This window comes from Branchiostoma floridae, chromosome 9, assembly GCF_000003815.2.
Source record: "Branchiostoma floridae strain S238N-H82 chromosome 9, Bfl_VNyyK, whole genome shotgun sequence".
NCBI classification, from domain to species: domain Eukaryota; kingdom Metazoa; phylum Chordata; class Leptocardii; order Amphioxiformes; family Branchiostomatidae; genus Branchiostoma; species Branchiostoma floridae.
The window spans coordinates 21,439,572-21,465,284 of NC_049987.1; the positions used below are offsets into that span (position 1 = coordinate 21,439,572).

Below are 25,713 nucleotides of genomic sequence, written 5' to 3' on the forward strand. Positions count from 1 at the left end.
GGATGTGGGCTGTGTTGACAGGATGTTGGGCTGAATTGATTTGGCCAAGTTGGTAAAGGGCTGAGTTGTCTTCATCCCCCTTGACAGAAGCTTGCACTAAGTCTTGCAGACTGCATACACATGTAGATATATGTTCACACATAGTCCTCCCTTCCCATCGCACTAGTGTTCCATGATAACAACTCTTTCTCCCTGCCAGAGAACACCCTTTCTCCACCCGTCTCGAACTCTGACTCTCCAAAGGAGGGGAACCTGACTAACGGTTCTGTCAGTGGACCCTGGATTGCCGGAATGCTAGACCTCACGACATGGGGGAGAACCCCTGGATTGGGCACCCACATAGAGGGTGTGAATGCTGATGGATGGATGTACGTGTTAAATGTGAACTGATTGTCGTAGACATCAACATGCACAGGTGTAGGTGGGTCAGACGTGACTGTGATGTTGTCTTGCCTGTGAGCGACGGAGGGCAGGTAACGAGGGACGTTCGCTGGCCTACACCCTGCTGTCTCTGTTGTAGTGGCACGGGATCCTTAGTTTAAAAGAATAGGAGGACACATATCAGATTTCGATGAGAATTACTACTAAGTACCAAATGGCACCAACTTAACCTTTGCTTACACAGCAGTTTAAGGTGTGTGCTGCCCCTACGGCTGATTAAAAGGCTATGGGACGAACGAACGAACACAGGTAATGTTGGTAAAATTACTAGTACAAACAGCATTGTTCAAAACTTTTTGTCAAAACATTTTGTTGTATTATCATTTACTTAGGCCAAAGCGGCATCCCCATAAACGTCAGTCTGTATTGGTTTAGTCCTAAGTGTCTAAAGTAACATCAAACCCAAGTTCCATCTCTCTGTTTCTGAAACTGAGCGCTGAGCATCATGTCACCCTCTGATGACCCGTATGGATTAAAGCAGTAGAAAAGGAAGTTCCAGTCTGCAACCCAGTAATCATCAAGGTCAAGGTCACAACACTAACACATCAATGTTAAAAACTTTTCTACGTTGTGACATGCAAGATATCAGCTCATGAAAAACATTAACTGCAGTACCACATATTAAATATATTCAATTTTCCGTGCTATACTCCACCCCACTGATTAATTGAAGAACACAATATGAGCCTATCTGCTTACCATGCATCAAATGCCCCTCTCTAGGCCCTGTTTCCCTCCCCTCATGCTGTATCCAGAAGCAGGGAAAACAGAACCCTCCACGGTCAGGGTCAGCAAAGTTGCTGCAGTATGGATTCCTACAGAGTTTCCTGTCACCTGGGTCTTCTGCGGGGTACCCTAGGTATGCAGCACTGAAACATTGAAAAGGAAAGTCTGACATGACCTGCTGGAACTAGCAGTAAGCGGAAGCCTGACTAAATTGCAGTCCTAGCACCAGCACCGGCAGTTTCCACCCCTCACTCTTGGGGAGGGGGTCATACACCCCAGCCAGCGAGAGATGCATCACGATATATGTGATGGCAAAAGTGATCCTTTTTTTATGTGTAATACATATTTTTGAACTACATGCCACAGCGTTCTCTGTCTGATTTCCTGGGTAACTTTCTGGGTTCTAATTGTAAATACATTACATCAATCTCCTAATCAATCCTCATGTTGAGTGTGGAAATTCTGTGGCATGTACAGTTCCGAGAAAATTTGTGTTACCTGGATTGGTCTTGTCCGATGTCTCCAGAAGTCTGTGACTGTACATAAGTCGGGGCTCTAGATCCTGCTCCACCCTGTCTCCCTCCAGCTGGACTGCCCAGCCGTGGCCTGTCTCCTCCTCCTTTTACCTCCCTCCTCTCTCCTGTCGTCTTGGCTCTGATTGGCTGAGCTGATGTTGGGCAAACTGCAGCTCCAACAGGAGGGGCACTGATGTACCGTCCTCTCATTGGCTCCCTGGGATGTTCCTGATAGGGGGACACAGCAGGCAGAGAGCGTTCCTGCCATCTACTGCCTGTGTGTGGAGATGGAGGGATGTGGGTAGGCAGAGTGCTGTATGACGGGGGTGGGGATACGACACCAGACCTTGGGGAGCTTGGCTTGGTGTAGAGGATTGAAGCATCTTGCCTTGGCCGGCTTGCAGCAGAGACACTTGGGATACTGCTGGGCATGTTGACCTGTGAATTCTCCCTGTGAGCTCGGTCACTGCGGAACAACTCCTGCTTGAATTTCTCGTAGCACTCCCGGCAAAAGGACGTCCCCCGAAACCCTCCAACTTGGTAGCAGTCCTTTTTTTCACAGACACCGTTCCTATAGATGCCGGAGTCTTGTACCTTCTCCTCTAGATGATGGATACTGGAGTCTCCAGGGTAGGCTGGTGAGGACTGGGGCTGCAAACCATGGTAATCTCCAGTCATAGCCTGGTAACACTCTCCATGGTCCTGATTTGCCATCCTGTACAACAGGGAAGAAATGACGAAAGATTTGTATGTGTAAGTGTTGTAGAACACTGACAGGTAAATCATCAAACAGTTCAACTGTACTTAGTAGTCACTTAAAGTTGCTTAGTGGACTGATATATTCAAATCACAGTGCACAACAGAATGTACATATAACCAGTACAATGGCCAGGTGGGTAGAGAGCATTTGCCTTGCAGTCGATAGCTTTAGACTTTGATCCTCGGCCAAGTCATACCAAAGACTTTAACAATGGTACTACCTTTGCACTTTGCAGAGTATTGTGTACAGTAGTTGAGCACACACCACTACCAGTGGACTAACCCTCTGCTGTACGTGGTAGTGACTGCACAAATCTATGTGGCCCACTGGGCTAAAGAAACAGAGATGGGCGCCACCCTATGCACCATTGAGTGCAGGAGGGACTTAAACTTAACAACAGAATGTACAAGGTCCCTCTGTCCCAAACACCTGCACACGGCCATCCTGCATTCTCTACATTTATGACTGTTTGCTAAAAAAAAGTGAAAAGCTCCAAAAATAGTTTCATCAGGCGAGAAGCAGAACTCCAGTTAGAAGCTCTGAGGAAGATGTCTGACAGACATAGAAACGTTAGCAGGTGAGAAAAAATTGGTTGTGTAAAAGAAAACTCTTATATCCTAGAAGTTGAAAGGTTTCACTTTCACTTTCAGGGAATGTTGGCTCTACATCAAGTTAAACTACTTTTACAACTCATAAGATGATTAAACCAATTTCAAATTGAACAATTCTAGCCAATCATCTATCTGAAAAAGAAAAAAAAACTATCATAAGTGAAGGAAAAACACTGGTAACTTGCAGATTTAGTCTTCACTGAATCCTCCAGCCTATTTTTCAACAGGAGCATACATAGGGATTTCCCTTCTAAGCAGTGAAACTGGGGTTTTTTCTTAGTATCAAAAAGGCAGCTGGGAGTGGGAGAAAGTTGGATGTTATTAATCACCCTTTTGTTTGCAAACTGGTAAAAAATGGGGATTTTTATTATGTTTTGGCAAGGCCTGCTGTCTGTATAGAAAGATTAACATACTTTAACTACTGGAAATTTAGGAAAAAAAAAACACAAGGCACGGCTGACAAATAAACAGCAGGAACTGGGAAACAAGTAGAGTGCTTTTGTTGTACTAGCTGAACTGGGACTTTCCTCCTTTCCTCCTCAAAATAAAGTTATGGCAAATTTAAATTCTTATAGCTTTTACTTTCATTTTCCCTTGACATGCATGTTGTCAGTTGTGAAGAACAGACCACAAAGTAAAGTGCTTATAACATTACTGCAAATATTATGTATAAACTAACCTTAAAGTCAGCTGAAATGGCAGGAGCTAGGAAACCAGTCTGCACTTTGCAACTGTTTTATTTGTTGTGGTCATAGCTATGGTCAATGTGGGACTTTCCTACACGTATTGTACTGTAGGGGGAAATTTCTGAGTACTACTCAGAAACACTGTGTCATAATACACCTGGCTCACAACGCCACCTATGAAAGTCATTTGGAATTACAGTTTTTGTCAAGTTTAAACCTGTAAATAAAGTATTAGGTTTGCCCTAGATTGGGATGTTTTTAGTTTTGTAAATCATGTCATATTACATATATTACATAATTATATTTCAAGAAATGTTAGACTTGAATTTGTCACAGAGGTCAAATTTTCAGGAGCTCTAGCAAGCACAGTATCATATAAATAACACAATAAACTAAGTCCGCACCAACTTAAATTATATTTGACAGACTGAGTGAAATCTAATGAGAAATTACTTACTAAAAGGTACATGTAATCCATTTTAGTCCTCTTTACTGCAGATTGTGTAGCACTCGAAGTTTCAGCAGGACTTCTCTTTCACTTTCCATGGGCATGTTTCCTACATGAAAGGGCATCCAATGCAGGTGTTACACAATAGGTCTTTACTAACTGCACAATGAAAGGGCTGAAACTTGACTCAGGTCTGTTCCAATTGAGTGTTTAGGCCACATCAATTTCATTTGTTGCTTCTCGGATTCGCCTGTCCATTTTTTTTCATTAAAAAAGAATAAGTCTGAAAAAATAATGCAGGTTTTGCTATCACAAACCTGTAAATATTACTATTCACAGCCACATACATTTAATTTCAGTCTAAAAATGCCTTTCATGCAGGACATTAGCAAAAATAAAAGGAAGGGATTTGCTGCATAAAATGTGCCATTAAACTCCTCAGGCTGTTTTTAATGTTGTTATTATATTCACCCATATTTTCACCCCTAACCTTTTGAAAAAAATTATGTTTATTTTATTTTTACCTTTCAGTCCAATTTTTTTCTGAAAACAAATAATAACTAACAAATAAATTTGATGTGGCCTTATATGGATTTACAAAATGTAAAAGGCTAAAAGCAAATTCCAAAGTACTCTGCTAATCCAATAATAATCTGCTTGCTGTTTATTACAATCATAGAAATGTATTTTCATGGTGATTTCTTTGCAGTAAGAGTAGAAAGGATATTTTTGGTGCACTGTTTTAAGTTTGAAGTTGAAACAATACTCAGTAGCACACCAAAAACTGGAAAAAAAGAAAACTTCTGTGAATGTTTCAATATTTACAGTTTGTTTGGTTAGCATCGTCATCTTTGGGGGTTGGGGTGAGTCCACACACAACTGATCTCCACAGCAATCATACACAGTCACTCAAAGGTGACCCTACATGACTGTTATTGAGTTTTTTTTAAAGAAGGTGGACTTTCTTGAGTAGGTTCTTCTTGGCGTTCACAGAATGAGCTATAAGAGATTACTTCTTCACTGATTGCCCAATGATCTAAGAAACCAGCAAATCAGGCATGCCTCTGTGGGACACTTGAGGAAGCTTACCATAAATGCTGGTAGATGTTGTTTCCAGCTGATGCTTTGTGCTCTACCTAAGAGTATTGTATAATTTATAGATCTTGTATGTGGTTTTGCACAATCACTGAACGACTGAATCCTAAACTTAGGGCAACTAGTAATATAATGCACTCTTAGTAGATATGGGGGTTAGCACATGAAAGACTGAGCCAGGAATTACTAAGGAGGCTGGAACCCAGTACTCTCCAAGCAGAGGTTAGGCTCCAGCTGTTTTTTTAACGTTTCTTTAGTCATTTTTATCGGGCTTTCTATTTTTTTTAAAGCCCGATAAAAATGACAAAAAAAATGTTAAAAAAACAGCTAGAGCCTAACCTCTGCTTGGAGAGTAGGAACTCAGGCTGAAAGTAAAAAAAATGTACTATTTTACACAATTTAGCCTACAAGAGGCTGTGATGTTTTACAAATAAATCATTCTCATTCTTATACTGTATTTGAGTTAAGTATTAACCTAAGGATCTGTTTTGTATCAAATGTGTATTGACTATAGAGTTAGGCAGCAGGGGCAAGGTTAAGGCTCTTTATGTGTAAGATTTTTGACAATCTAACAGAAAAGATGTTTCACAAACTGTTGTGACAATGAACAAAGGCCGGAAGCCGGTTAGACATGTTCTCACCCAGTCCTGTGACACATATTAAATATTTTAGACAACTTCTGCATAATTCATACCATCAGACTTTGAGACAAAGAAGCCACACAATCATTTAGAGGTGTGAAAGCATGCAGTGTCTGATAATTGTGAGCCACATTGTTTAGCCACTTGTTGTAGTTGAAGTTTTGGACACATTGTGCATGTGTAATTGATGTAATTAGAACTTAATTATACCCCGGAGGTGTATTGCTATCTATTAGACAACTCTCTCAAAACCCCACCTGAGAAATAGGGCAACACTTATCACTTTAGATTTTCAAAGACTCTTTATCTAATACTTGCTACCTGAAGAAAAAAATTCAAAGCCAAAAATCTTTACTGGGTATGAATATTGACAAGAATAAAGATGTGATATATCACATAGGTTCTGTTTATCCCACAGTCATGCAGAGATGCTTGTTCATGTTGAGAAGGTTGGTTGTCATACCAACAGCCTGAGGGCAAGTCAAATCTTCCCACCAAGGGTCTGCTATCAGATAAGGACCAAAATATGTCAAAGGAGTAATTAAATTTGCTTGGCCTAAACCATCCAGTTAACTAGGTGTGGTCTAATGCCTCTTCCTTTCATCGCCCCACAATCAACTGACAGATTTATCACCGCTCCGCCCTCTCGTCCACATCGCCAGGGAAATACGAATAGATAATGAGAAACGTGGTCATGTGACCAGCAACCTGACCTGTCAGACAGGTGGGTTGACTCTTTGTCTCCCTTGCGCACAACCTGGTGTGGGCCAGCCGCATTTTTCACTCTCCTCGGATTTTCGCAAATCCGACTCTTCTTCTCCGACGTTCTGCCGCAGTTTGGTGAACCTCTCCCAAGGACATCATGATTCGCGACCTCTCTTCTCCCGGTGAGACGATCAAGTACCGGATCATAGAGAGGGAAGGTGTCAAGGCGTCACGGTCGCTAACGTCATCCTTCTCACAAGAGGTGAGTTCAGTTAGCACCAACATTTCGACCGGGTCGTCTTCAAAGACCAGCCTTTATGCGACTTCCCAGGCTAAGCAATTTGAGGGGGCCATCGCAGGTAGCAGTGCAGAGAAGGAAGGGAGGGAGTTGGTGACAACGCTGCATGAGAAAATTGAGTCTCAGGAAGAAAGGGGTGTGATTTCCGGCTTCAAGGGCACCAACATTTCGATCGGGTCTTCAAAGACAGTCCTTTATGTAACTTCCCCGGATAAGCAATTTGAGGGGGCCATCGCAGGTAGCAGTGCAGAGAAGGAAGGGAGGGAGTCGGTGACGACAATTCATGAGAAAACCAAGATTCAAGAGTCCCAAGAAGGAAGGGGTGTGATTTCCGGTGTCAAGGGCATTACTGGAGCGCAAAATGGGGCTCAATCGCAAATCTCACTTCCTGCCAATGGGTCCGCCTCCGCACGGTTTCAGAGCTCGAGCCAGAGCGGAATTCAAGCATCGTCATTTGGAAAGACGGAAAGCTATGGCAGCGTGCAGACAACTTTCACTAGTTCTGCATACACCTCAAGCACTTCTCAATCAAGCACTGGAGCCAAAACTGTGTCAGGGCAAAGCACTCAGGTGGGCGTAACGAGGGAGGGTCTCAAGGCAGGTGTAGCATCAGGAAGTCTTAACTCAGGTCAAGAAAGTGAGCGGGACATAATACGGATTCTCCAAGAAGAGAACAGACAACTGAAGCTGAAGCTGGCAAGCATGGGAGTCGGTTCTACACAGGGAGGCGGGGTTAGTGTGTCTACCACATCTGCCTCCGGGCAAATCTCGTGGGACGAAGACTTCAAAGCACTCCAGGGTTGCAGCAGAGATGAGCTGATTATCAAAATCACACACCTGTTGGAGGAACGCAAGACCCTCAAACTCCAGAGTGAGTACGTCCTGATTAGCACCCAGTCTTTGAAAGAAACGACTGAGACCGACGGCAAATATGTGGCCACACAAGGGAAAGTGGAAAGTGGCGGAGCAGTGCAGGTAAACACAGAAGAGAAAGGGACATCCCTCCAGGCAGAGCTTGATCAAGTGACCCAATTGTACAAACAGATTCTTGCAGAGAAGAATCAGATGGCAGAGGAACTCAAGCGTTTCAAGGCTTCTCAAGAACAGAATGAAGAAATGAAGACAAAAATCAAGACCCTTGAAGAAGAGAAGGTGACGCTGGCCACGCTTAAGTCCGAAAACAACAGTCTCAAGACAGAGAAAACCAAAGCAGAGAAAGAAAAACTGGCTAAGATTGAAGAAATGAAGGGGCTGCAACAGAAGCTTACAACACTAAAACTTGAGAATGAAAATCTACAGGCACAGAACGTCAAGATTGAAAAGGAAAAGGCATCCCTCTTTGTCAAGAAGCAGACAACAGAAACAACAACGACTGTAAAGGTACAAGGAAAACAGGAAACTCATGAAAAACAGATGGAAGAAATGAAGCTGAAGATAAAGGCACTTGAGGGAGAAAAGGCAGAACTTCTCACAGCAGCAAAGCAAACTACCAAGACAAAGGCAGGTCCTGTCGGAAACAAAGATGCAGACATCAAGAAGGTACGTGAAGAGTTGACATCCTTGAAGACAGAGAACAAGACCTTGATGATGCAGAAGACCAAACTGGAGGAAGAGAAGGGGGCCCTTATGGCAGAGGCACAGGACAACTCAATGTTGCAGGGGGAGATAGATGACCTCAAGTTCCAGCTGAACAGCCTGATATCCGAGAACACCATCCTTACAGCGGAGAAGACAAGCGCACAGAAAGAAGGATCCACAAAGGCAGAGGAGGAGAGGAAAAGGCTTCAGCGTGAACTGGACACTCTTAAGAATAATAATCAGTCAGGAGACAAGAAGGTACAGGTGGAACTGTCATCTTTGAAAAGAGAGAATGAAGTCTTGAAGACCCAGATAGCTGAGTTCCAAGGGCAACAAGGAACTGTTGCAGCTGGTGCACAGATGAATTTCAAGGGAGATAAGAAGACTACAAAACAGCAATCCGCTACCTTTCACACTACCAGCCAGGTGGTCACGGTGACGAACACACAGCAGGGAGATATAACATCCCTGCGGCTGGAAAATGAAAGCTTGAAAAACAAAAACGCCATGCTAGAGAGGCAGAGAGCCAGTCTTCTCGCCAAGGAGGAAAAACTCACAACCCTGGAGGGGGAAATGACACGGATGCAACAAGAACTGTCCACACTACACACAGACAATGCAAGCCTGAAGGAAGACCACGCAGCGTACGCTAACACAGACGTGAAGAAGGTACGTGTGGAGCTGAAAGCACTGAAGTCTGAGAACGACACCTTGAAGACACAGAAGAGTAAACTGCAGAAAGAAACAGGAAGCCTTCAGGCAGAGGTGCGGAAGAACACGACTGTGCTAGGAGAGATGGAAAAGGTACAGAGCCAAGTGAAGAGCCTCGTGTCTGAGATAGAGGTTCTGAAGGCAGAGAAGACAAAGGTGATGCAACAGGAGGCAAAGAAGGCAGAAGAAGAGACTAAAAAGCTGCAACAAGAACTGGCTACCCTTAGAAATACCGACCAAGAGTCAGTCATTGCCAGGATGGAGGCAGAGCTGACTAGTCTGAAATTGCAAAGAGAAAGCTTGGAAGCTGAGAAGGCTAAGCTGGAGCGAGAAAGAAATGCCGCCACAATAAAGGTGGAGGGGATGAACAGGATGGAGGAAGAATTGTCTTCTTTCCAATCTGAGGTTAGAGTCCTAAAGAAAGAGAAAGTGGCAAACAAACAAGTTGATGTAAAGAAGCTACAGAAGGATCTGGCATCCCTGCAAGCAGAGAACAAAGCCATGAAGACAGAGAAGAGTAAAGTGGAGGAGGAAAGAAGGAGGCTTGTAGCTGAGACACAGAAAAAGATGACCACGAAAGTGACAACACTTGAGGAGCAGCTGACTGTTCTCAGATCTGAGAATGAAATCTTCAAAGAGGATACGAGGAAGCTGAAAGAAAAAGAGGCTGAGAGGATGGCAGAAGAGAGAAAGAAACTCCAGGAAGAAATGGCAACAATGAAAATCACATACCAAGAGCAAGTGGCCAAGACCATGCAAGGAAAACTCGATTCTGTCCTGTTGGAAAATGAAAGCCTGAAACAAGACAAAGCAAAACTGGAGAGGGAAAGAGCCAGTATGAGTAGGGAAATGGCTGTAGAAGGTGGAGGTGCAGGTTTTATGGTCCAGACAACAAGCAGAAGGGAAGTGCAGAAAACAAGTGAATCAGTTTCCTTCAGGTCAGAGGCTAAAGGTCTGAATGAGATAGAGGTCATCAAGAAAGAGATGGAAGGAGGGAGAGTGACACAAGGAGACAAGAAGATACAGGTGGAACTGTCATCTTTGAAAAGAGAGAACGAAATCTTGAAGGCCCAGATAGCGGAGATCCAAGGAAGACAAGGAACTGTTGCAGCTGGTGCACAGATGAATTTCAAGGGAGATGTGAAGACTACAAAACAGGAATCCACTACGTTTCACACCACAAGCCAGGTGGTAGCAGTAACCAACACACAGCAGGGAGACATGACATCGCTGCGGCTGGAAAACGAAAGCTTGAAAAACAAAAATACCATGCTGGAGAGGCAAAAAGCCAGTCTTCTCGCCAAGGAGGAAAAACTCACAACCCTGGAGGGAGAAATGACGCAGATGCAGCAAGAACTGTCCACCTTACACACAGAGAATGCGAGTCTAAAGGAAGACCATGCAGCGTACGCTAACACAGATGTGAAGAAGGTACGTGTGGAGCTGAAAGCACTGAAGTCTGAGAACGACACCTTGAAGAAACAGAAGACTAAACTTCAGGAAGAAACAGGAAATTTTCTGGCAGAGGTACAGAAGAACACCACTGTGCTGGGAGAGATGGAGAAGGTACAGAGCCGAGTGAAGAGCCTCGTGTCTGAGAACGAGGTCCTGAAGGCAGAGAAGACAAAGGTGATGCAACAGGAGACGAAGAAGGCAGAAGAACAGACCAAAAAGCTGCAACGAGAACTGGCTACCCTTAGAAATACCGACCAAGAGGCAGTCATTGCAAGGATGGAGGGAGAGCTGTCTAATCTGAAATTGGAAAGAGAAAGTTTCAAAGCTGAGATGGATAAAGTGATGCGAGAAAATAACACCCTCACAATTAAGGTGGATGGAATGAAGAGGATGGAGGAAGAATTGTCTTCTGCACAATCTGAGGTTAGAGTCCTGAAGAAAGAGAAAGTGGCAAACAAACAAGTTGATGTCAAGAAGCTACAGAAGGATCTGGCATCCCTGAAGACAGAGAAGAGTAAAGTAGAGGAGGAGAAAAGACGTCTTGTAGATGAGACACAGAAGAAAATGAAGATGCAAGCGACGACACTTGAGGAGCAGCTGACTGTTCTCAGATCCGAGAATCAAGACTTCAAGGAGGAGAATAGGAAGCTGAAAGAGAAAGAGGCTGAGAGGATGGCAGAAGAAAGGAAGAAGCTCCAGGAAGAAATGGCAACCACTGAAAATCACATACCAAGAGCAAGTGGCCAAGACAATGCAAGGAAAACTAGATTCTGTCCTGTTGGAAAACGAAAGCCTGAAACAAGACAAGGCAAAACTGGAGAGGGAAAGAGCCAGCCTGAGTGGGGAAATGGCTGTAGAAGGAGGAGGTGCAAGTTTTGTGGTCCAGACAACAAGCAGAAGGGAAGTGCAGAAAACAAGTGAATCAGTTTCCTTCAGGTCAGAGGCTAAAGGTCTGAATGAGATAGAGGTCATCAAGAAAGAGATGGAAGGAGGGAGAGTGACACAGTCGGTCAGATGCAGGGGAGGTCCGCTGTCTCACTGGATGTTACAAAAGTTCAGGAGGAAATTGCATCCCTCAGGGCTGAAAACCAGAGCCTGAGATCTGAGATGTCAAAGCTGAGGAGGGAAAAAGAGACACTCCTCAGCCAGGCACAAACTATAACCTTGACAGAGGTGAGGGAAGTGGGGAACACTCAGCACACCACCATCATATCAGAGAGCTCAAGCCAGGTCATGGGAGAGAGGCAGGAAAGGGAGACAGTGGACCTGTCGAAGGAACAAGAAGCGACAGACAGCACCTTGGAGCGCATAAAAGCAGAGATGAGCACCTTGCAGACTCTCCTGGAGGAGAAGGATGAGCTACATGATGCTGATGAAGCTGGAGTAAAGCAAGCTACAACAGACAGTAGGACGACCGGTAAGGGTTCTGATACTGCATCCTACATCAAGGAAATCGATTGCTCAACCGAGTTAACTCTGAGGAACGAGAAGGAGAAATACGAGACGCTGGTGATGGGGAAGTGGCAGGTCATCGACCTGCAGGGTGATGGCGCTCTGCAGCTTCTGCAAGAGGAGAACAGGAAGCTGCGGGCGTACATCGAAGAAAATGACATGCAGATCGCAGCGATGCAGAATTCAGGAGCCGGAGCGGTTAAGGTAGAGGTCCACAAAGAGGAAACCTCTACATCATCTACATCATCATCAACTGTGAAACAAGGTTCCCAGTCTACAGAGGAGGAGACCAAGATGCTGAAGAAGGAGATTGCAGAGCTACACGGGTCCAGGGAAACCTACAGCAGGCCCTGGCGTCAAAGCTGGAGGAAAGTTCAGCGAACGTGACGAGGATGCAGCTGTTGGAGATGGAGGTGACGCAGCTGTATCAGGTGCTGCTGCAGCACGGAGTGTCTAAAGCAGACGTCAAAATAATCACCTCGTCTGCGGAAGGCACCGAGGAAGCTGAAGATGCCATGGCAGCAACGAGTTTGCAGGTTCAGACCGTCGAGGTGACCCAAAAGAGCAAAGAGGTCCAAAGCCAAACCACAAAGAGTGCCGCAAAATCCTCAAAACTGAGCAGGCTGGAGGAAGAGGCTGCGAAGATGGCACAGAAGAGGAAGAAGCTGCAGCAAGAGCTGGCAAGTCTGAAGACTACATACCAGGAGGATGGAGCAGCCAAAACACAGCAGGTCCATTCACATAGGAGCGAAACTGTCATCACCCAAACCACAACCGCACAGGGTACCGTGAATACATCACTGAGCATGGAGCTCGAAGGAGAAATGTCATCTCTGAAGACAAAGCTACAGGATTACGAACAGCTCCAGACAGAGTTAGCGGAGACAAAGAAGGAGCTAGCAAAGCTCATGGAAGAGAAACACAGCAAAGGAAACAGTAAGAAGGCGGCCAAGGAAAGCCAAGCGGCTCAGGAGAAGATGGACATGCTCCAGATGCAGGTGAAGGAGCTCTCGTTGCAGGTGAAGATCTTGTCGACCAGTAAGGCCGACCTTGACGACACGAGGAAGAAGCTTGCACAGCTGCAGAAGGAAAACACGAGCCTCAGCGGACAGCTGGGTAAGATGAAGGCCATGGAGAGGGAGGTGACCATCGCAAGGAGCGTCATCCAGCAACTCAAGGACGACAATGAGCAGATGGCGTTGAAGCTAAAGAAAAGCAAAAAGTAAAAAAATGACAAAAATCTATAGAGACAGTTATGCAACCTAGGAGAAATGGTGGCTGTTAGGAATCATAGTTACCAAGAGGTGATTTTATAAATTTTACAGAACTTTTTTTTCCATTACCATGAGGTGATGTAAGACTGTTTAGTGATGGCTTGAGAAGACTTCTGATATAGACTCAGTTTTTGGTATGGTGAAAGGAAAATTTGTTTGCAAATAGTTGGAGGTCTACATAATTTTTATTAGTATTGGTAGAGGAAAATTCGTAGAAACACTGAGAAATAGTCGTGGCATTGCAACATAATTTTGAATTTCTATACAATTCAACAGTTAAAAACGTTTTGACATAAACATTTGTCTGGAACATCACAAGCACCTCCTGAATCTAACCACAAGTTATGGCAACAAGGAACATTGAACAGGCTCTTCAGTCTTACAGAGTAGTTCTGCATTAGCATGTTTATCTTAGTTTCAGATATCTAGAATCATTATGAGCACAAGGTGGTGTTTGTTTGTTTTAATAAAATTGAGTTTGATGGGTCATTCTCTGTCTTTGGTGATTTCCTTCGTCTGATGTTTCATACATGCATGAAATGTAATTCAATTGTCTTCACTTAGGCCATGTTCATTTGAGCATATAGATGACAAACAACTCCCAAACTGATGCAAACATGCAAATAAAAAAAAATTTGCTAAAAAAAGTTATATTATAAATTCTAAGTGGTCCGAAACATTGAACAAATGAAACAGTTTATGGCATATAGTTATCCCTTTTGCAACAGCTTTGTACGATTTATAGTAAGGTCGACTTTTTGTGTGTGTGTGTGTGTGGGGGGGGGGGGGGGGTGGCAGGGAGAACAGATGAAAATTGATGCACACAAGAATGCCATCTAATTATCGAAACAACATGGCCTTAGAAGAAATTTCCTTCATGGGTGCATCAAAATTTAATGAAATAAATAATAATAATAAATGACTTTATTACAAGAGACTTTCTTCATAGATTCGGATTGACTTATCTGAGCTCCTTAGATATCCTTTCTTCTGAATATAAAAGTTTTTAAAAGGTACACATTTTCTGGGTAGCAGTCACTGTGGCTGTTTGCTACAAGCCCACCAAGACCTGAAACATTTCTCCACGAGATGTCATTGCAACTCGGTAGGGGACGCACCAAATTTCTTCCCGGCATGCACAGCTAAGGCAGAATTAGCAGCCTATCCGACATCTTTTTCGGACATACAGAGAGGTAAAAAAAATTGTAAGTACATTGTACATTGTTCTTGGACATGATTACACCTATCTAGAATTTGATTTAAGGTACCATAGTGTAACCAGGTGTTGCTGATGTAACAGTAGCCTAATTAAATCTCGCTTTAAAGCAGCTCGCCCGCCAAACATCCGCCGGCCTCCCAGAATGGCCCCAGACAGCAGATTTTGTGTTACACAGAGTCTGACTTATATAACAGGTAGAGTGAGAATAGTGTCGCACATGGTTGCTGGATCAAGTGTTTGAAACACTGGCTTTGAAGGTTTTTAGAATTAGTTTCATTGGTTTCTTAGGTCTACACAATGCATTGATACCTGAGCCAGTGACTTAATCATATTACGGTGACCTACACATGCAGTGCCAGGCTGAAACGGATAGGAATTGTTCTCAATGTCCATGTTTTTATGTTTCTCATTATGCAACTCGAGCCATTTAAAAATGCAAGTTAATCTTGGACAAAAAGTGAGTTTTGCGAGGAAAAATGAGATACGCACTTGCTTAAGAGTAATACAGTAAATGCTGGTTCCCATTGATGATGTATTCCGAACCCAAATGATGTAACTGTTATTTGCAAGGTGTTGAAGGGCGTACAACACCAAAGTACAATTTTTCTGTTTATAGTCCACAACCAAGATGGCTTTATTCAATTAACATACACGTTCGCATTTGTACCAAATGAGAAACGGGGCGAAGTTTGGGTAAAGGAAGAGGACGTAGATGAGGTTGTTCTTCCACGATTCGAAGGACGCGATGGTTTCTGATTTTGTTAAGGCCCATTGAGAGCATGATTCATTCCTGCCATCACGGTTGTTAGATGTACTAGGTATCCCGAGAATTTGTTGTCTTGGTGGGTAGTTCGAATCCTTATTGGTGCTACCACGTCAGTATGCGAGGACGACTCGAGTGAGGTTAAAATGCAACTCGGTTTTAATGTGCTTGAGCCAGGGTTTACAAGAAAATGGAGAAACACATCCGGGGCCTTTCGGCGACATAACAGTAGACTAATGCATTAACATAACGGTGACGTCACAACATATTATATATCATAACTGTGGCGCACCCTTTTCCTGTTATTAGACATTGCGCCATCAAAAAAACATTCTTCAGACTCAAGGATTTTGTTGCAAGGTAATCCAATTAAGCATGTAGGTGACTTCCTATTAAACATGTCAACTAGTACATAAACGAGGTTTATGAAAAACAATTGAGAAGCAAACAGTGATTAATCACGATTGCAACATACTACAATTATTATATTTCCTTTTGCGGCTTTTTGCAGCTCTTTAAGAGTACATTTTTCTTGAGCCACTGTGCTGTGTTCCAAACTGGTTGCCCATCGTTTGATATAACGTCACTTACATGCTTAATTGGATTACCTTGCAACAAAATCCTCGATTTTTGATGGCGCAATGTCCAATAACAGGAAAAGGGTGTATGTACATGTACTAGTATTTGGTGCAAATACGAACATGTAATACAGTATACTATGTTAATTGATACTGTATAATCATGGTTGTGGAATATAAACAAGAAATGTTGTACTCTGCTTTCCTACGCCCTTTAAATGTAAAATGTAACACTCAAATCTTATGTTCATACTATACTGACACACACTTTCAAATGTCTTATATATATAATGTTGCAGATTCTGGAGGCATTCGAAATTTCTGCAAGCAAAAATACAACATGGCACATGCTCAACCAGAAAATCGGGAGGATAATCATTGTACAGTTGGGAAAATCATTGACCGATGGGTCCGTTACAAGCAAGCAGAATATTGGGAAATAGAAGTTCGTGAATGTTACTGTTTGGAAGAAGAAAAACAACATGAAGAACATTTCTGTGAACAGGTCCGAGATGCCTTGGATAAACTTTTCAAGGCACATAAAATCGAGTCTTTAGAAAAAGGAATACAAGATATAGAGTATCATAATGGATTTTTCCAGTTTGCATATATGTACAAGCATTCAATGTTTTCGGCTCGAAGTCTTACAAAGATCATGCAGAGTCCTGTGGTTGTGGAAAGGTTTATTAAAGTGCAAAACAAAGACAACGGTATCATCAACGTTGCCTGCCTGGGCGGGGGACCTGGGTCCGATGTCCTGGGTGTTCTGGACTACTTCCTGAAGGCTGGTTTCGAGGGGAAACTCAACATTCATTTGTTTGACAAGATGGACAAGTGGGGACGATGTTGGGTATGTATCATAATCACTAAAGGTTTTTTCATTTTCCCCAGTATACAAAGTTCACGTAGTTAAAAATCTAAATGCACAGGCTGCTGATCCTCAGATGCTGTTGTCCACAATCATGCAATGCTATTTCATAAGAAATTTATTTTTCTTATAGTCTGCTGTGAGAAAAAGAAATTTGTGACCTACAGTCAAACCTGTCTATAGCGGCCACTCAGGGGACTAGAGAAATGTGGACGCTATTAAGTGTAGACAGGTGGCCACTATAGAGAAAATGGTGATCAGTTGACTACGAGCAATTTACACATGATTTCAATACCCTCTGATCTTTGTCACCATTTAGTAACTAAAGTAACATTGTCTTGATCATCTCAAAGTTCAACTGCCAGACCCTGCTAAAGTCAAATCTACTGAAAATGATTGATATCGCCATGTGCAATGTTGGTAAATTTGCTGACAAAGACTTGCGCTATAACATTTCAGGCACGCGTTCCTTCTGTTACCTCCAAAATTACCCTGTCAGGAACTCTAAATCCTCGCAAACTACCATTTTAGCCTCGGCGCAGGGTGACATACGGCCAATGTATGGTTGCAATAGGAAGTATTTCTGTATCTACGGGACTGGAAATCGTGTGGCTGTGGCCGCATTGGACAGGTGGCCGCTATAGACTATTTCTTAATGCTTATGTCAATGGGAAAAATCTAAGGGGCCGGCAAAAAGTGACTGCAATGGCCAAGTGGTCACTATGCAAAGGTTTGACTGTATACATGAGCCTGTACAAACATTAAGTTGAAAATTATCTACATTCATTTTTTTGTTTAATTCATCTGTGATCAAACATGTCAGATGATCTGAATTGACGTTGTGTCTGTTGTCAGTAACTGTTGTTACAAATCACAAAATATGCTGGAGGTTTCTTGAGGTTAGACTACTTGAATTTGGTGGAAAGGTACTGAAGACACAGGGCTTGAAATTCATTTTTGGAATTAGGTGCCCTGGTGTACCCAACCTATTAGAAGAAAATTGGGTGCACCAAAAATATTTTGGGTGCATCACATAAGATAGACTAGAAATGTCAGAAAGACCTAATTACAAAGCCTACAGCCCCAATATGAGCTTTGATGATCTTGAATCTAAAATGGGAGCTCTGTGACAATGTGGCCTGGGCCCATAAGTGGCAGTTCCCATCACCTCCCTGCTGCCAACCAGTCTTATGGCAGGCACAGGGTCAAAATGTCTTGATGGATGGTTTACTCAATGATATTGTCTTCAGACTTATGAGATGGGTCAAGACAGGACCACCTGCCAGTGGTCTGTTCTGACTCCACCAGCATTCATCAGATAATGACTCTTCACGCCCTGCTGTGTGTATGGGGATTGTCTACCGTGCCCAGTTTTGAAGAATAAAAATTGATGAACCCAAATTCCAACTTTACAATCTTAAACAACTATTATCTTTTTAACACTTCAATGTCGAGAAAATGATGTATACAGTTACTTAGTATACAGTCATGTACTTTGAATACTTTACATACACAAAAATATTTTGGAGCACTGGTGCACCCACAGAAAAGAAATTGGATGCACCAAGGTGCACATGCTCCCAGTATTTTGAGCCCCAAGACAGATGAGATTCTTAGCCTATGATTGGTACATTTGAGTGTCAATTGCAAATAATCGACATCTGTCACCACAGGAGACTCTGGAGACTGCCATAAAGGCAGAGCTCTCTGAGGACAGGGTCACAGTCAGCTTCCACGACTTTGACGTCACTGCAGATGACAAGAACAACCCTGACGTTGAGAATGCTGATATCATCACAATGCACTACTTCATGGAGGAAGTGTACTCTGAGAGGGACAACCCAAATGGTGAGCCCACTCTCATTTGCAGTTATTAGGGTGTACAATATTCAATAGGGTAACATGCAACTGGCAACACTTACAATACTAACTGCCGTGTATTGTATACTAAATATTTTGCCAAAAGTTGTAATTTCTTCTTTCCATCACATTGTCCTTCACTTCAGTGAAGGCATGCTAAGACATAATCCAGAATGCTAAACCCGGGGCATTGTTCCTGTACTCTGGAATGTTCATGATCCAGGCCATGGACTGGGTACATCAACTCCTGAAAGATGAATGCCAACTTCTGAACCATATCCTAACCATGTCCCAATCAGTAAATGACTTACTCCTGACTGTGCTCCAAATGCTATCTAACCTATTCCTAACCAGCCCGACCTCTAGCCGCAGACTGTCGAATCACTCCTGACTGATCCCCAACCGATGGCCGAACCTCTCACGACTTGAAATGGAAATTAGCGATTTTCAAAACAGTGGTCATTTTGGTCTTTAATCAAAATAATCCTTTTTTCTAATCATCACCAAGAGATTGAATTTGGATCACAGATAGCTCCAATAATTGGCATTTATGGTTCTTTTTTGTTCTTGGGTGGATGTCGGTCGTGTGAAGTTTGGGGGGTGATTCGCGTACATCCTGGTAATAGTCATTTTGCTTGAATAAATTAGCAGAGATTTATCTGGACTTAGGGTGAATTGTAGGTAAGTTGGAAACAAATGGGAGTATTAAATAATTAAATGTCAACTGAAGTGTTCATGGCGTAGTTAAGATTTAAATTTGACTGCTGACTTACTCCACATTTACACTTTTTCTGTTAACATTGTGACATGGCCTTTGAATTGGGTTACCTTTAATTTATTTGATATTGAGTTATGTACGGTACCGTATCAAATGGCCAACTTGAATTCCGTTCAAAAAGTTGATATTTATTTCTTAACATTATCTTTTGTTCATTTAGACTGAACTATCCGTTTCTCGTTTTTTATCAATGTAGCTTATTGTTTAATTTGCATGTTTAGTTGTGTTTATTTATATCTATACCATTGTACCAACCCATTCCAGACCTGCCGATCATAGCCGAATGTTTTGAAAATTTCAAAACATTTGGATGGCTCAGATGAACACCACCCGACTCAGCCGAATGCCAGCCGACTCAGTCGAACGCCAGCCGACTTAGCTCCTGAATCACTCCTGATCATAGTCGGGTAAAAAAAGGGGCATTTCAGTATCACTGAGCAGAAGGGGACAATAACAACTTAATACAAATAGTAGTTGTTAGTAGTTGCTAGCCAAATGAAAGTCATTTTTACCTGGTGAGACTTCTGGTCAAGGCATATTTCAGCAAGTGGTTTCCCTATAAACAGAGACCAACCAAGCATAACTTATTTAGAGTGTAAAAGGATAATGTTATGTCCCACCCAAATCTTTAGATTATCTACTTCAGGTACTAATCATTTTGTTACATCATTGTAACACAAGAAAGAAACATGCCAGGCTTGTTGGTAGATGGGCCTAAACCACAATGGGGTACATATCACAGAAAAGGAGCCCTTGATGTTTAAGCTAGTCAAGATAGACTAGGACTATGTTAAAGTACTGGATCAGGATTCTGACTCGTTTGCACATGATGGTCAACAACATCTAGAGAACACCAAGATGAGATCTGACTTACAAGGTTGAAGAGACAGAGAGGGTAACAAAAGCTCCCAATGTATCAACATTATTTTATTGTGTGTAAAGTTACAATGTAAGTATTTTGCCAAAAGTTTAATTTCCTCTTTTCATGACTTTGTCCTTCAGTAAAGGCCTGCTTTCACTACATAATCCAGAAGGCCAAACCTGGTGCCTTGCTCCTGTACTCTGGGATGTTCTGGTACCAGGTAATAGGCTGGGTACATCAACTCCTGACTCCCAACTGCAAACCTCTGACACCAGGAACTGAAGTGACTGGCCGGTGGATTGGCCCAGATCCAGCAATTCAGGTGAGCAAATTCTTACGATGGAAAACAGTTTATGGATTCAAGGTGCATGTACTACAATGTAAGGTGCTACAGTAACTACAATTTGTATTGAGTATGTACTTGAATTTCTAGAAACAGATTTTTCTTTCAGTCTTTCAATCTGGTTTGGTAATAGTAATACACATATTCATCACATTCTTTAGGTTGACTTGAAGCAAGAAGTAGACTTGAAGCTGTTTGATGACATCAGGGATAAGCTGGAAAACTACATGTACTATAGTGACGATAGAAGGGAGGTTTCTCAGAGATATAAAGGCAGAGTTATCTACCGCCTTTACCAGAAGTAGATTGGTTGTACACAGGTCATGTAACATCTTCTCTAACATCATCATCAATAAAAAAAAAAAGATGTTTTTTATCAGAACAGAATAGTTTAAGAATGCAGGATGATAAGTTTGATATATGATAACTTTTAAAGTGAAATGGTTTTAAGATCATATTATAAAATGTGGTTTATAAAAACACACTCAATAATAAGAACACAGGATACATTTCATGTATGATCATTTTTAGAGTAACATATAATTTAAGATAATATTTATAAATATGGTTTTGTTAAAAAAATGACTAAAGAACACATGACTAGAAATACTGGATGATAAGTTTCAGATCTAATTTTAATTCTATATTCATAAAAACATATAAAGCAATTTAAGAACACAAAATGAAAAGTTTTAGATCATGGTTAACATGTACACTGATGTGTAGTGGATAGTTCTATAGTTTGTGCAGATGGGAGAGGATGAAAACAAGTGATGGATACAATGTCATCATCATGATAATAATATTAGACATTGAAATAAATAAATCTGATGTACACTCAATTTGATTGTTTTTTTCTGAACCTCATTTACTTTAACTTGAGAAAGAAAATATCCCTACATTATATCTAACGGACATCAATGTATTACTTTAAGAGATATAAAATCCTTTTGTTAGGTCTGGAATGAAATGAAATTACAGTTAATGTACAAGCAAAAAAAAATCAAAGATGGTGACATACATGAGGACCTGAAGTGAGAGTGTTGTATAGTCAGCATTTTTTTAATGGATAGATCTCTTCTTCAAGTTCTTGTCCATATAGATAATGTCAAAAACTCTGGGAAAGGAGCAGCTTGTTGAAGTGACCTGAAATTTATTACTTGACCAGCCATGCTGAAAAGACACATCTTCCTAATAAAGACAGACTGTCACAAAGAAGATACTACAGTCTGTCTAACACTATTGAACTTCATCTGATTCCACAACAATACTAGGCAAAATTTGACGAGATGTGCAGAAATTCACAGTCAAACTTCCAACGGTGTTTCTGCATTATGCATAATGTAGCTAAAAACCCCCTGATGACTTAGTAATACTGACATTTGTTGTGCAATTCTAAGACAACTAATTGAGAGTATTTCTGAGACAGTCGTGGATGTGTTATTAAGAATTAAGCTGTCTTCAGACAGAAAGGGTTGTTCACGGTTGCTAAAAATCCTGTTACATGATAACCATAATACTATCATGATGATGAATCTGAGTGTGCATCCATGACGTAATTAAATTAGCCCTAAGGGCAACCTACAAGTGAGAAGTTGTTAGTCTTGTATCTCTTAACCTTCTACCTACCAAGGTTGCCTATTGCCACAAAATTTGTATTGTTTATGGGGTTAAGCAGTATGAAAAAGGTTAAAGGATTTGTCAAGCATTCAAGTCGGCTGCATGATTGTGATATTGTTTGGTAGTTAATTGTGGTATAATATCTTTATAAAATAGCCTTATAGTTAGAAAGACTACATTAAATCAAATGAGAGGCAATTGTTTCTTAAAATAATGCAAATCCATTACATTAAAGGGAAGTCTCACTGTATCTGTACAATCTGTAACTTTGACTCAGTGATGACACGACCTATGCATCAAATGCACATGGCCCAGTGGGTCGAACAAGATTTAGTTCCACGACACTGAATGTCATATGATCAACGTTGTACATTATACCCTGCAAGTCAGACAACTACGAGCTATAGTGTCACTGTCTGCCCGCGGAACCTACGCCAGACAAGTCTTTCACAATCTTTCCTGACATGGGTTTTTTGGCATGTCTGACTCTTATTTCGGGAAAACATGATTCGTGAGAAGACAGCGCGTGGACTCTGGCAGTCCTACAGAGTTGTGGAACGCTCAGATGCGAGAAATTTGGCTGCTGCCCCTTCAACTGAAAATGTGAGCTCCCTCAAGCTCCGCAGAACAACTGTCATCGCTACTGTTTGTGACATTGATGACGACGACAATGGCAGCCAAGGCGAGCCCGAGTACATCACCTTGGTGATCTCTGAAGAAGTTCAAGGTCAAAGGCTATCGGAAAATGGTGGGGAGACACCACAAAGTCAAGGGCATGGATCTCCGATTTTGGAAGGTCACCCAACATCAGCAGATATGGTAGCGGCAGATGAACTTTGGACAGGTCAAATTACAGAGACCGGAGTTAATGTGAACATTGCCGATCAACGTGCCATCTTCATGAAAACAAGGATAGATGAAACTGGCAACAAGGCTACAACGGACGATGGCATGAACTCTGGACAGACAAACTCCAGACAGTTGAACTCTGAGGTCAGTGTGACATCAAATATGCAGGCCTTTGCAAAAACACCGCAGGCAAACACAACAATTATAGGGGGAGGTGACAATGGCGGACTGACATGTTCAACAAAGAGTGAGCACGCATCTGACACACTGGCGGTTCGGACACACGAATCTGATAGGGGTCAAAGTGCTGGGGGTCATACACCTGCAGTTGAGAGTGGGACATATAGAGGTCACGAAACTGTAACAGCTGTATTACAGAATGACCATAGGTTGACACCATTGTCTGTGGCAGACAGCATGTATGAAGGTCATGTCTCCAAAACTGGGCTTCATGCAAACACTGACAAGCGAAATGACACTTTTGAGATTGACAACAACAATCTGCAACAAGAAGGGAAAGACTCAGACCAATCTTGTTCTCCAGAGGTCAGTGTGCCCCAAGGTGGACCATCGAGTGCACAAGCCTCGGGCACAACACCGCAGGCACACGCAACAACAAGTGAAGACGAGACAATGTGTTCAGCAGACAGTAGTCCGATATTCAACACACCAGTGTTTAACACATCGGTGGTTCCAGTAGCGACAGATACACCGGATATGGGTCAAAGTGTCGGAGAGACACCTGCTGACAGGAGTGGAAGAACCGGTGATTCCATGCCCCTAGGTTGCGAGAATCAGGTCGCAGAGATCAGTTACTGTAGCTCGGTGCAAACAGCAGGGTCCTATCAACAGCCAATTACTTCAACTATCTCCAAGAACCTGCCTCAATCGAGGAAAAGGAGAAGAAGGCGGTTGCCATCCATTCCGGAGGAATTTACGGATGTCACAGACACCAACATTGAAGATCTGCGACCAGAAAAACTTCAGGAAGTAGTCGTCCTTACTACTGGGAGTGAGACAACAGAGGAGTTAGAAGATGATGCAAGACACAATACAGAGGAAGCGATGACGGAAAAAGGACGTGAAGGTGTGGTGGAAATGTCTTCTGCTTGACCGAATGGTCTGAACGGTAATGAGGAAGGTGGAAAGTCTGGAATTTCTGGTGATAGCGCAGATATCGCAGGTGTTCAAATGCAGGGTGCAACCAAATCCTGTAAGTCAGATCGAACAGTACTGTCTGAAACTGAATCAACTTCAAGCACAGCCAAGACTAACCCAAGTTGCACAGATGAAGTTGAAAGCAAAAACGATAAAGAGTGTGCTGATGAAAAGACAATGACGGCGGAGAAAGCACCAGGCACAAAGGTAGCAATTTTTTCTGACATGGTTGAAGATCTCCATTATAATGCAACAAACACAGTCAAGACGGACCCAGCATTATTGTCTAAGGGTGAATCACTTGGATTAACTCCTCCATTGAGCACAGCTAAGGAGAATGCAGGAGACGTACCAACAACTTTCACTCAACGAGACAAGATAACAACTGCGCCTGAGGCAGGTGGCGCGCTATTGAATGGGGTAAGTGGAGCGTACCCGAAGTGTAATGATACAGACAGCAGCCCTGGGCAAGGTACAAATAAGTCTGAGGCAAAAACATATGTCAAGCCCGACTTGCCCACAGGTGACACTGACCATGTCGATACACACTTAGGCAGCAAAAAGGACCTACTGAAAGAAGAATCGAGTGATCTAAATGAACTGCAAGGCAATGTAACATTTGCAGAAGAAAAGAATGAGGATGTTTCTATGAAAAGTGCCTCGGGGAAAATGCTGGCAAACAACGGTCTTATCTTACGCGAGGTCGAGTCGCTAAAGACACTCAGCAAAGAAGAGTTAATTGCAAAAATTACAGAGCTCACACAAGAAAACATCACCCTGAAAGCTATTCAACGAACATCAAGCAAAGAAGATTGCAGGGTGATAACTGTTGAGAATGCAGGGGAGAGTCAAGAAATAGTATACAACATGGACACAAAGGCATTAAACCCAGCGCCATACGAGCAAACCACAGAAAGTGACAGCGTAGCGGTAAGAGTGAAACTGAAAGAGATGACTAGAGAAGTCAGCGAGTTGCTTCAGGAGCAAGCTGAACTAAACGAGGAGGTGGACAACTTGAGACAGTGCCAGGAGAAAGTGGACTTTCTCATCTTGGAGAACAAAAGCCTTCTGTATGAGGAGAATGGATGGTATGCTGATGAGGAGGATATGGGGTCACAAGCAGACACTGACCTTGAAGAAGACAGTGTTCTATTGAGTCTTAGAGAAGAGTTAATCAGCGCACATGAGCAGCTTAGGGAAAAGGACAAAAAGCTGCAAGAGGCAGAAGAAGCTGTAGCCCAGCTGACAGAAGAGCTGGACACACTAAAAGCTGACAAAAAGGCAGCAAAAAAGCCGAAATCAAAAGCGGAGAAACGAAGACGCTCCACGACATCCCAAGAAGTCAGCCTGCTGGAGTCACACATGGTTTTCTCGACAAAGGTGGAGAACATTCTCGGGGAGGTGCGAGAGCATGTACAG

The 25,713-nt window shown here is 42.6% G+C and overlaps 1 protein-coding gene across 1 annotated transcript; it reads left to right on the forward strand.

Moving 5' to 3' along the window:
* Positions 1–6,626: 6,626 nt before the first annotated feature.
* LOC118422294 (early endosome antigen 1-like) lies at positions 6,627–13,885 on the forward strand. The gene is made up of 3 exons (XM_035829813.1): positions 6,627–11,587; positions 11,750–12,213; positions 12,327–13,885. Exons 1-3 carry the CDS (start codon positions 6,786–6,788, stop codon positions 13,346–13,348), a joined length of 6,288 nt encoding a protein of 2,095 aa, XP_035685706.1. The 5' UTR covers positions 6,627–6,785; the 3' UTR covers positions 13,349–13,885.
* Positions 13,886–25,713: the final 11,828 nt, after the last annotated feature.